At 47.0% G+C, this 12,162-nt stretch overlaps 1 protein-coding gene and 1 long non-coding RNA gene across 14 annotated transcripts in view; one reads left to right on the forward strand and one right to left on the reverse strand.

Moving 5' to 3' along the window:
* The window catches only part of BRD7 (bromodomain containing 7), a 40,977-nt gene extending 39,097 nt beyond the window's left edge, over window positions 1-1,880 (reverse strand). For 3 of the 11 annotated variants that reach the window (XM_082438348.1, XM_082438349.1, XM_082438345.1), the window contains exons 1-2: window positions 1,603-1,880; window positions 947-1,155 (exon numbers count right to left, since the gene is read on the reverse strand). In XM_082438348.1, the coding sequence (XP_082294474.1) occupies window positions 947-1,155; window positions 1,603-1,651 (258 nt within the window). In that variant the 5' untranslated portion in view covers window positions 1,652-1,880. Of the gene's footprint in view, window positions 1-946; window positions 1,156-1,602 lie in introns of those variants that run through there. The other 8 variants (XM_082438354.1, XM_082438350.1, XM_082438347.1 and 5 more) reach the window with 5 other exon arrangements.
* Window positions 1,881-2,042: 162 nt separating this feature from the next.
* LOC309648988 overlaps window positions 2,043-12,162 on the forward strand; it is a 75,116-nt gene continuing 64,996 nt past the window's right edge. Inside the window, exon 1 of one of the 3 annotated variants that reach the window (XR_014256893.1) lies at window positions 2,043-2,401. This is a non-coding gene — a long non-coding RNA (uncharacterized lncRNA). The remainder of the gene's footprint in view (window positions 2,402-12,162) is intronic. The other 2 variants (XR_014256894.1, XR_014256895.1) reach the window with 2 other exon arrangements.

Consider the following 12,162-nt stretch of genomic DNA (forward strand, 5'->3'; position numbering starts at 1 on the left):
AAATCATAGGCATATATGGCTTTTATAGTTTAGGGAAAAAAAAACGTTAGATAGTTCTATATATTGTCACAATCTAGACGAAGGCAACAGACATTGGGGCAGAAAGGCACATAATTAAGAAATTCCAAAAAGAGAATCTCTAAGATTTAGTGACTTACCGATGTGTTTAATCACATGGACTAGAACATTTCTGTTGTATATATAAATATAAAAAAATTATAAAACTAAACCTACAGAAATCTAGCTTCAAGATCCAGTAACTGATTCAACAAGTCACTTCGTGACAGGTTACGTTTGGGAAGTGCAGAAGTCTAGGACAATTCCAGGTATGTATGTGATCATCCTTGGAAGGAAAGTTAATTATTATTACTATTTTACCCAGCTTACAGATAGAGATAGCAGCTACTTTCTTTTTTACTTTCTATTAACTGCAAATGGTTACGAAAATGCTTATTTTTATCACTGGTGTCATATCCCTTAAAGGTCTCTGATCAAATTATCCCATCAATAGACTCAAACTTTGTTCTAAAATATGAAAACTGTTCATTATGTATTTGGCACTGTAGTATTTATTTCAGAACAAAATGTGAATCCCAATAACTTTTGAAATGACTGTTTTCCACAAACCTCGAACACTGAGGCTTTCTTGAGCATGACTTTTACCTTTCCTAGATGGTAGGAAGCAGCTCCTGAAAATCAGGACTTAGCTGCTCACTCACCTGATGTATGAGTACAACTAAGAGTATAATTAAAGAAAGAGCTGTTGAAGCTCACAGATGATTCATGTTTCTATTCTGCCCTGCTCCTGCTCAAGACAAGTCCGATTTTACAAGCGTTTCAGCATCTCGCTAGACACAAAGAAAATAAAGCAAGGTTGGCAGCGGGAGGCGGCAACCCTCAGAAACTGGCACCACCTGCAAAGCTGAAGCAACGCAACGACCTTTACCTTTATTCGTCTCCGTTTTCTCCCCTTTTCTTCCCCTGGAACCTGCTTCTCTCCTTTCTTTCTCTTTTTCCGCTTTCGGTCCTTGTGTTTGTCATGATCGTTTTTGTCTTCTAAGAGGCTGGAGTCGTGCCCGGAGCTGCCCGTGGAGAGCTCGGTGACTTCGTTCCCTCCCACTTTGAGGACCAGCTTCAAGGGCTTCTCTACATACTCTTAAATGAAAGGAAAGGGCTTCAATTAAAGGAGAACCTCGCGGGGCAGTATCCACAACGAAGAGTGACCGCTGGACGGGAGAAAATGAGGCGCACAGACCGAGGCGGCCCGGGGCACGCAGTGGGCGGCCCACGAAGCACCTGTTGAATGACGGGCACTCGCCGAGTGGACGCCCCGAACATTCTCGGGCCGCCTCACACCTCTCAACAAGAGACCCGCCCGGGCCGGGGGTCCCGGGTTCGAATGTCGCCCTCGCCTGGGGTCTGAGCGGCTCACGCGGGCCGCGCCCCCTTCGCGGGTCCGGGCCTGCCCGCGGGAGGTGCGGCCCCCGGCCCGCCTCGGACACTCGAGGGTAGTCTCGAACGCACGAAAACCCCACCGAGCCGCCGCGGGCTCGCCAACCTCCACCGCGGGCTCGCCGCCCCCCACCGCGGCCCACTCCTCACCCTCGTAGAGGTGTTTGTCCGACTTGTGCTTCTTGTGCTTCTTGCCCATGTCCGACCGGGCCCCGGTGCCCGCCCCCCGCGCCAGGCCCAGGCCGTGCGGCGCCGCTTCCGGTCCGGGCCAGGCGAGCGGAGGGCGGGAGCGGGGCCCACGAGACCCCGCGCCTCGAGGCAGGGGTACGGCGTGCGCCGAACGGCGCGAGGCTTCTCACGAAGAGACCCAGCAGCGCCCGAGCGCGCAAGACCCAGCCGGAGCCCGAGAGCGGCTGCGGGTCGGCGAGAGGCCGGCGGAGGCGGGAGAGAGGGCCTGCCGCGCGCGCAGAGAGCGGCCGGCTGCGCGTGGCGGCCCCTGGCGGCTGGAGGTGGCTCTGCAGCCTGCGGCCCGGGGGCGGAGTCCGGCCCGGGGGCGGGGCCAGGGTGGGATCCACCACAATGAAACTCCCTTTTTTCTCCGTCACTCTCCTTTCCTTCCTCTTCATCTCTCTCTTCCTTCCCTCCCTTGATGCCTTCCCTCCCTCCCTCCTCCTTGCCCCCTCCTTCCTTTCTTCCTTTTTCTTTTCATCACCCTTCCTCCTTTCCTGACTCCTCCCTTTTATCCCACTTTCCCTAGCTTCTATCTTCCCTTTAACAGTATTTGTTGAACCCTGTACTGGATGCCAGATCCAGCAAATCCAGCACCTTGGTAACTGAAGGACTGTAACTTAAAAAACAACAACAACAAAAAACTAATGTGATGATATGTAAAGGCCTCCAAGACCTTAATTAAAACAACATCAACAAAGTATGGAGCAGAGTGTATTAGGTAAGATGCATTTATGGAAATAAATGTTGTCATCTGGATTAAAAGGCTGTGATGGATACTCAAGAACTGTTAACAGTGGTTATCTCAGGTGAATAGGACTGGAGGTGGAGTGGATTGGTTTAGTTTTATGCTTCTCTGTATGGTTTGAAAATTTTCTCATGTGCATGTTTAATTTTTTTGAAATAAAAAGAAAGAAAATTTAGAAATTAGATTGAAAAAATGATGAAAATATATCTGGATCCACACCAAGTGGGGGTCCAGACTAACACTATTGCTCTGTAGATGGATGTCTACTCCTCAATCCTGTTTTAAGCCCTTCTTCTCATTCACTTTCATCCTTAGATGCTGAGCCTTACTGGTGAGATGAGTTATTCACATTTTTGCTCACTGGCATTTACCTAAATAAAATGTTAAGGTGTGTTTAAGATAGCACATCCAGGGATTATGGCTGCAGGGAAACAAAATGATGTTGATATTTTTCTACATGACAACCTTGTAAGGTAGGAAGGGCAGAAATATTCTTATTCCCATTTTACAGATGAGAAAATTGATACCCAGAGAAATTAAGTAAGTTGCCAGTTAGTGGTAAAGCCAGGCTTCAAATCCAGGTTTTCTGAATCTGTATCATAATCTTGTGAACCTGATGAAGGAGGTCTTGATTGTCTCTGCCTTTAGAGTTACAGTGCCCTGTTTGTTTTCAGATAAACCTATAATCACCGCTTGCTCTCAAGAAAGGAGCTGACATTAGTCATTTATACTTGAGTAAGAGTTTGGACCTCTGGATTACTTCTCCCAGGAAGATCTGTAGCTTTAACTTGAACTGCAGTGGTGAAATGGTAGACTTGTAATTCTGAGCCCTATGGTTGGATAATGACAGAAATCCAGTTTGAATTATTTCAAGTAAATAAAAAGATGTATTGGGTCACATGTCCAGGAAGGACAGGAGTAAAGCTCGCCTGAAGAAAGATGGGAACCAGGGATTTCATACTGTGAGGTCTCTCTCTCTTTCCTTGTCTCATCCCTTGGGCTCCATTTTTATGGGCTCCATTTTTTTCCCCCTACATGGCTGAAAACACAGTTACCAGCAGCTGTATCCTGACCAATTGGGAAACGGGTCTCTTCCTTCCCTATCAGCTTCACCCATGAAAAAATTTCAGGGGAGGGCTCTGACTGGCTTGGCTTGGCTCACATGTTTTATAGGCAAGGGAATGGGAGATTGATCCAGCTTGGATACCAAGTCCACCCCTATGGCCAAGAGGAGTTAGAGTCTATGACTGGCAGTCCCCACCAGACCCCAGTGATTAGTCAGTGAAGATGAGGTTCCTTTAGAGGAGGAGAGCTGCTTTTTCACAAAGGCTAAGAGTTTGTGTCTGTTAGCTCCCTGTAACAAGCCTCTCTGGCATCTGTGAGGTGGATGTCAGAGTGGAGCAAGAGGGGTGTTGGAGAAGGGAACCTCTGTTGCTCTGAAATCAAGCCACCAAAGCCCCCTAAGTATAGAGCAAAGCTTGGTTTCAGCTTTTCAACTACTGGCTATAACTGTTTTTGCTTTAAGGAGAACTGCTTTGCCAGCTCCCCCTATGGGTCTGGCCTCCACTATGGAGTGGGTCTGGCTCACTCCAGGCTGAACCTGTGAGTTTTCCTGCCTTCTCCTCATCACCCAGTATGCTCCCCCAGGGCAGGGTTTGGTCTGGGGAGCACAGGACCTTTGTGTCCATAGCACCCAACACAGTGACCACTACTCTGCAAAGGCCCCTCAGAACTAGCTCACTCTGTGTGTGTGTGTGTGTGTGTGTGTGTGTGTGTGTGTGTGTGTGTGTGTGTGTGTGTCTTCCCTCTGAACACCCTGTGATGGAGGGAAAGGGTCCAGTTAACTCATTTACATTAGGGAGTTAGTAATTTCCCTCCTTTCCTCAACAGAGATCTTACCTAGGTCCCAAAGTATTCACAGCAGTGAAAAGTGAGTAAGAACCTGAAGCAGATAACACTTCACAGAAAAAAGTTCCTGGGAGATAGAAACCTCAACTCATCTACTTTTTTATTCCCAGCCCAAGGATAGTGCCTGGCACCTAAAAGGCACCAGAAAATTCTAGTTGAAATGAACATTTTAGAGTCAGGCAGAGTCTAAAATGACCCCTAAAGATTCCTGCCTCCTGGTAGTCACTTCCTCCAATTGACCGTGGACTGGCCTAGAGACTTACTTCTGACCACAGAATATGGCAGAAGTGATGAGATGTCACTTCTGTGATTCGGTTCCAGAAGATTGTGACTTTTGTCTTGTTAGCCAACTCTATTGTCTTCTTGGCTTGCATGCTTCGGTGAAGCAAGCTGCCATGTTGGATAGGCTCACGTGCAAGGAATGGAGGGCAGCCTCTAACCAACACCCCGCAAGAGCTGAGGCTGTCAGTCCAGCAGCCCTTGAGCCATTGGTCCTGCCAACAACCACCTGAGCTTCAAAGTGAATCCTTCCTCAGTGGAGCATTCAGATGAGACCTCAGCCCTGGCTCACACCTTGATTGCAGACTTGGAGAGACCCCAAAGCAGAAGACCCAGGGAAACTATGCTCAGACTCATGACCCACAGGAACTGTAAGATAATAAATGTATGTTTACTTAAACCACCAAGTCTTAGTATAATTTGTTATATAGTATTTGTATAAAAAATTTATACAAATAAGCTTTCTGAGCCTATTACATATGTCAATAAGAAGGAAAGAAATGACAGAAACTGAGCAATTGCCTGTGCAGGGGACTTGGCTGGAGTGTTGCCCACGCTGCCATCCCCTTTTATCCTCTTCTAGGTGGGTGAGAAGAGCACACTTATCCCTGTCCCACAGGTGAGGAAACTGAGGCCTGGAGAAGTTAGGTGGTTTATCCAAGGGCACACAGCTTGCCTGTCTGGGATCTGAATCCTTGTCTGCCTACCTCCAAACCCCACATTCTAACCATTAGGTCACACTGCTCTTCAAAAAGAGGGTCAGATAATCTCCAAAGTCCCTTCCTGCATGTTTGGAGTAGCGTTAGATGAAAACAAATTCCAGAAGAGGATGCATATACTCACATAAAGGTGTAGAAATGGATGTTTGTGCCTTGAGAAGGATCAAAAGGTAAGTTGAAGAATGGAAATAGTTTTGCTGTTATGGAACAAGGGGTACTTGACCAATAGAAGATGTCTGCTTGACTTGATGGACCAGCTCTCTAATGGCCAAACTTCAGGGTTTTTTTTTTTAGTATTTATTTATTTTTTTGGCTGCGTCGGGTCTTAGTTGTGGTATGTGGGCTCTTTCCTTGTGGCGCGTGGGCTTCTGTCTAGTTGTGGCAAACAGGCTCTGGAGCGTGCGGGCTTAGTTGCCCCGTGGCATGTGGGAATCTTAGTTCCCCGACCAGGGATTGAACCTGCATCCCCTGCATTGGAAGGTGGATTCTTAACCACTGGACCACCAGGGAAGTCCCCAAACTTCAGGTTTTGTGAGACCTGTGTAGGGGCCTGGTTCTGACCTGGGCTGCCAGGGGAGGCTCCTTGCCAGCAGCTGGTCACCCCTCATAAGGAGAGGGAGCTTCTCTCTTGTGCATCCTTATTGGTGGAAGAGGAAGAGCACAATGGAAGAGCACAAGGCTGGCTCTTTACCTTGCTTAGTCCCACCCAGCACCTTCCTACATCTGTGGGCCTCTGTCGCTTCCCTTGCAGCCTGGTTTGCTGCACCTCCATCGTGGAGGCTGAATGGATGCTTTGTCTTTCCAAGGTGGACTGGCCTGATGCATTTCACCAGATTCCTAGAACACAGCCCCTGATGCTTTGGGCATGAATAACTGCTGTGACGCTTGTTGAGCATCTGCTGTGCACTCACCAGCCTGGACCCTTCCTCAGTGTCCTCCCTGCAACACCCAGAGGAGGAGATAGCGTGTCCATCTTACAGAGGCAGCATCAGGACCAGACGGGAGCCACATATGTTACACAGCTGGAGGGTGGAAGTCAGAATCAAAACACCGAGAGTGAGACCTGGTGTAGAGTAAGTGCTCAGTAAATGTCAGCTGCTAGCATTAATTTTTAAAAATAAATTTATTTATTTACATTTGGCTGCATTGGGTCTTCATTGCTGCAGGCGGGCTTTCTCTAGTTGCGGCTAGTGGTTGGTTACTCTTTGTTGTGGTGCGCGGGCTTCTCACTGTGGTGGCTTCTCTTGTTATGGAGCACGAGCTCTAGGCGTGCGGGCTCCAGTAGTTGTGGCCCACAGGCTCAGTAGTTGTGGCTCGCGGGCTCCAGAACACAGGCTCAGTAGTTGTGGTGCATGGGCTTAGTTGCTCCGCAGCATGTGGGATCTTCCCAGACCAGAGCTCGAACCCGTGTTCCCTGCATTGGCAGGCGGATTCTTAACCACCGAGCCACCAGGGAAGTCCTAATTTTAAAATATTCTATGATCCTTTAAAAACGTGATTCAGATAATGTCACTCTCCTGCTCAGAACTGTCTCGTGCCTCTCCATCTTCCTCAGAGTCAAAGCCAAACCCTTACCTTGGCTTTCAGGGCCTGATCTGGTCTCATTATCTCTCCAGCCCCACTTCTTCCCCCTGTCACCGTGGCTGGGCCACACCGGCCTCCTCACTTGTTCTGACACACCCAGGACCACAGCCTCTGCTCTTCCCTGTGCCTGGAATACTCTCCCCTCAGCTCCTGGCCTGGCTCCTGCCCTCGGGTCATCCTGGGCTCCAGGGTGACTGCCTCAGCAGCACTTCTGACTCCTCAGCCCCGCGTGGCTTTGCTTCTCTTTGTGGAGTTACGTATCAGTTACCCGTCTGTGTGCGTGTTTGTCCACTCTCCCCACTGGACTCCCAGCTCCTTGGGGACAGGGACTGGGTCTGTCTCCCTTGCACTGTGTCCTCTGCACCTAGCACAGTGCCAGGCTCAGCACAGGCCCTCAAGAGATATTTGTTGGATGAAGGAACGAATAATTACCACTGTTTTGTGAGATGATTCCCCCGCTCTGTCCTCCCCGAGGGTCTTTTAGTTGGGGACAGGAGGTAACTGGTAGCCTCTGGGAGAATCTGAGAAGGAGGAGGAGGAGAGAGGCACTGGGGAAGGCTGGCCACTGGGGGGTGTGGCATTCCCAGGAAATGGCCTCTGACCGGCTCTCTCAGGCCCAGGCCTCTCTGCAGCTGCCCAGTGGGCCTGAGGCTGGGGCAGGCCAGGCCCTGAGCAGACTCATTACCTTGAGGTGTGCCAGGCTCCCACCACAGCTGGGCCTTCTTTCTGACCTTGGCGCCTCTGTGGAGAGGGCGCCCTGGGACACAGCTGATGTCCCGGACACCTGACCCTGGGTTAGAGTGTGGTCTCCCTTGGTTGGGGCAGTTCTGGGAGAGCTGGTGGGGACCCTTTACAGGAATCCCTTTATAGCTGTCAGACGAAAAAGGCTTACTGGGAGCCGACCCCCTGATCTAGACACACTGAAAGGCCTGAGCATCAGGGGCTCCCACGACCTTCCCCTCTGCCCTGCTGTGTTCCCCAAAGCCCCCTAATGCAGCAGTGAGGCAGGGCGAAGATCTCCCATGACCACTTGTCCTCGGGCTACTACTTCTTCTCTTGTCTTCCTTTGTCTGAGCCTCAGTTTTCTCCTGTGAGGAATGGGCAGAACCTGCCCTGTGCAGCCTGTGTTGTTGGCATGAGGGTCAGGGTAAGTGAAAAGGCTTCTTGCACAGTGAAAGCCTTCCCAAGTAAATATAATGGCGCAGGAAACTGCCGTTCTCCTGGATACTCTGAGGGTGCCCTGCACTCTGTCCCCGGGGGAAAAGGGGGAGGTGGCATTTCCCGAGCCCAGACCCCCAGCAGCTGGAGCAGGCGCCCCAGTTTGGCAGCAGGGATGGGCCTACCTGGCACCAGCCTATTTGTGCTGCTGGGAGAGCCCCAGAGGGGGCCGAGGCTGGGTCGCTGAGCAGCTCTTTGGGGATGCAGCAGCCTGAGGTGATTCGCTGTGACAGGCTGTCGATGGTGCAGCTTCCAGGGTTGTTCATGAGGCCCCAGCTGCCTGCCTCTGAGTGAACAAAAGAGAGGTGGCAGATGGCAGCTGTCCATGTAGATATCCTGGGGTGCCTCTGCCCTTGTGGCCCTGGAGCCACTTGCTCAAGTGCAGTTAAGTCCAAGCCATGGTGCCCATTGCAGACAACTGCAAAGTCATGTGGACTCAGATTCTGCCATGATAAAGATAAACCTGGAGCCCTCGATCAAATAGGAAATATGAGTTAATTTTTGCGAAGGGTGTAAGGTTTCTGTCCTGATTCATTTTTTTACATATGGATGTTCAGTTGTTCCAGGACCATTTGTTGAAAAGATTCTTTTCTCCGTTATACTGCCTTTACTCCTGTCAGTAGATTATATTTATAGGCATCTATTTCTGTGTTACCAGTTCTGTTCCACTGATCTATTTGTCTGTTCTTTCATCAACACCACACTGTCTTGATTACTGTGGCTTTACAGTAAGTCTTGAAGTTGAGTAGTGTGTCTTCCAACTATTTTTTAAAAATTATTTATTTATTTATTTTGGCTGTGTTGGGCTTTAGTTGCGGCACGTGGGATCTTTCATTGCGGCATGCGGGCTTCTCTCTAGTTGTGGCTTGCGGGTTTTCTCTCTCTAGTTGTGGCGTGCAGGCTCCAGGGCTCTGTAGTTGTGGCGTGTGGGTTCCAGAGCGTGTGGGCTCTGTAGTTTGCGGCACGCAGGCTCTCTAGTTGAAGCACGCGAGCTCAGTATTTGTGGCATGCGGGCTTAGTTGGCCCACAGCATGCGGGATCTTAGTTCCCTGACCAGGGATTGAACCTGCATCCCCTGCATTGAAAGGTGGATTCTGGTCCAGTAGTAACTGGACCACCAGGGAAGTCCCTGTGTGTTTTCCAATTCTGTTCTTCTTTAGTATTGTGTTGGCTACTCTGGGTCTTTTGCCTCTCCATATAAACTTTAGAATCAGTTTGTCAATATCCACAAAATAATTTGCTGCAATTTTGATTGAGATTGCATTGAATCTGTACATCAAGTTGGGAACAACTGACGTCTTGATAATATTGAGTCTTCCTGTCTATGAACATGGACTATCTCTCCATTTATTTAGTTCTTTTTTGATTCCTTTCATCAGAGTTTTGTAGTTTTCCTCATATGGATCTTGTACATATTTTATTAGATTTATACCTAAGTAGTTCATTTTTTGGGGGGGGGTGCTAGTATAAATGGTATTGTGTTTTTAATTTCAAATTCCACTTGTTCATTGATGGTATATAGGAAAAGGATTGCCTTTTGTATATTGACCTTAATTCCTGCAACCTGCTGTGATCACTTATTAGTTCCAGCTTTTTAAAAAATTCTTTCAGATTTTCTACACAGATGATCATGTAATCTGTGAACAAAGACAATTTCTTCTTCCAAATCTGTATTTTCTTATCTTGTCTTGTTGCATTGGTTAGAATTTCCAGTATAATGTTGAAGAGGAGTGGTGAGAAGGGACATCCTTGCCTTGTACCTGATCTTAGAGGGAGAGCATACTGTTAGGTATGGTGTTAGCTGTAGATTTTTTTGGTAGCTGTTCTTTATCAAGATGAGGAAGCTCCCCTCTATTCCTAGTTTACTGAGAATTTTAAAATCATGAATGAGTGTTGGATTTTGTCAAATGCTTTTTTTCTATCTATTGATATCATCATGTTAATTCTTCCTTAGCCTGTTGATGTGATGGATTATGTTAAGTGATTTTTGAAGGTTGAACCAGTCTGAGTACCTGGGATAAATCCCACCTGGTTGTAGAGTATAATTCTTTTATATACATTATTGGATTCTATTTGCTAATATTTTGTTGAGGATTTTTGTATCTATGTTCATGAGAGATATTGGTGCGTAGTTTTCTTATAATGTTTCTGATTGATGTTGGTATTGGGCTAATGCTGGCCTCATAGAATGAGTTAGGAAATATTCCCTCTGCTTCTATCCTCTAAAAGAGATTATAGAGAATTTGTATGTTTCTTTCTTAAATTTCTGGTAGATTTCAGCAGTGAACCCATTTGGGCCCGATGCTTTCTCTTTTGGAAGGTTATTAATTATTGATTCAATTTCTTTAATAGATATGGACCAATTCAGATGGTCTATTTCTTCTTTTGTGAGTTTGGCAAATTTTGTCTTTCAAGCAATTGGTCCATTTCATCCAGGTTATCAAGTTTGTGGGCATACAGTTGTTCATTTTATTCCTTTATTATCCTTTTAATGCCTGTAGGAGCTGTAATGATATCCCCTCTTTCATTCCTTTTTTGTTTTTTTAAAATTAATTTTTATTGGAGTATAGTTGCTCTACAATGTTATGTTTCTACTGTACAGCAAAATGAAGCAGCCATACATATACATATTCCCCTCTTTTTTGGATTTCCTTCCCATTTAGGTCACCACAGTACATTAAGTAGAGTTCCCTGTGCTATACAGTATGTTCTCATTAGTTGTCTATTTTATACACAGTATCAATAGTGTATATGTGTCTATCCCAATCTCCCAATTCCTCCCACCACCCCTTTCATTTCTGATATTAGTAATTCGTGTCTCTTTTTTTCTTAGCCTGGCTAGAGGCATATTGAGTTTATTTATTTTTTTTCAGAGAACTAGCTTTTGGTTTCATTGATTTTTCTCTATTGATTCCCTATTTAACCAATTTTTACACCTTGGAAACAAACACATTGAAATTTAGGTCACTGATTATTTTTTTAAAATTTCTTTATTTTTTATTTATTTACTTTTGGCTGCCTTGGGTCTTCATTGCTGTGTGCAGGTTTTCTCTAGTTGTAGCGAGCGGGGGCTACTCTTCGTTGTGGTGGCTTCTCTTATTGCGGAGCACGGGCTCTAGGCGCACAGGCTTCAGTAGTTGTGGCACTTGGGCTCAGTAGTTGTGGCTCGCGGGCTCTAGAGTGCAGGCTCGGTCGTTGTGGCGCATGGGCTTAGTTGCTCCGCGGCATGTGGGATCTTCCCGGACCAGGGCTCCAACCCGTGTCCCCTGCATTGGCAGGCGGATTCTTAACCACTGCGCCACCAGGGAAGTCCCTAGGTCATTGATTATTAAAATAGTAAATGTTAAAACTTTTAACTTAAAAGATAAAATACATTTGCACTAAAGAGACACTGTTTTTATTTTTTACACACAAGAGCTCTGCTTAATATTTCGTTTGAAATAAGAAGTTGCTAAAAATCTTTGATAACCACTCGATGATATGATCTCCAGGGGCCCTCCCATGGCTCTGTGATTCAGTTAGATTAAACAATGTTGTGATCAGATGTTTTTGTTTTAAAAATGTTTCTCTTTTAGTAAACCGTAAAGCCATACAGATTAGTCAAGTTTGGACATGTGGTTGGATAAAGTCACCTGGAACATGACGTAGGGTGAGAGCACTGGACTAGAAATCAGAATGCCTGGTCCTCATCCTTGCATTGCTTAGCCTTCATGTGAAAGTCAGAATGCTTCTGTTTGGCGGTGTCAGAAACCCACCCCTAATGAGGTTGAGCTTTAGGTATGGTTCCATTCAGAAGCTCAAATGATGTCCAAAAATTCATGCTTTCTCTATCTCTTGGCTCTGCTTCCTCTGCACTGGTCCTATTCTCAGACAGGCTCTCATGGCCTTCAGCAGCTCCAAGCTGACATCCTCATAGATCCCAATTCAGAGAAAAGAGAATGCTCCTTCCCCCAGGGGTCCAAGCAAAAAGTCATGGGGTTATCTGATTGAACCGATTTCGATCATGTGTCCACTCTGAACCAATTA

Source organism: Balaenoptera physalus, assembly GCF_965194825.1.
Source record: "Balaenoptera physalus genome assembly, chromosome: 19".
Lineage (NCBI taxonomy): Eukaryota > Metazoa > Chordata > Mammalia > Artiodactyla > Balaenopteridae > Balaenoptera > Balaenoptera physalus.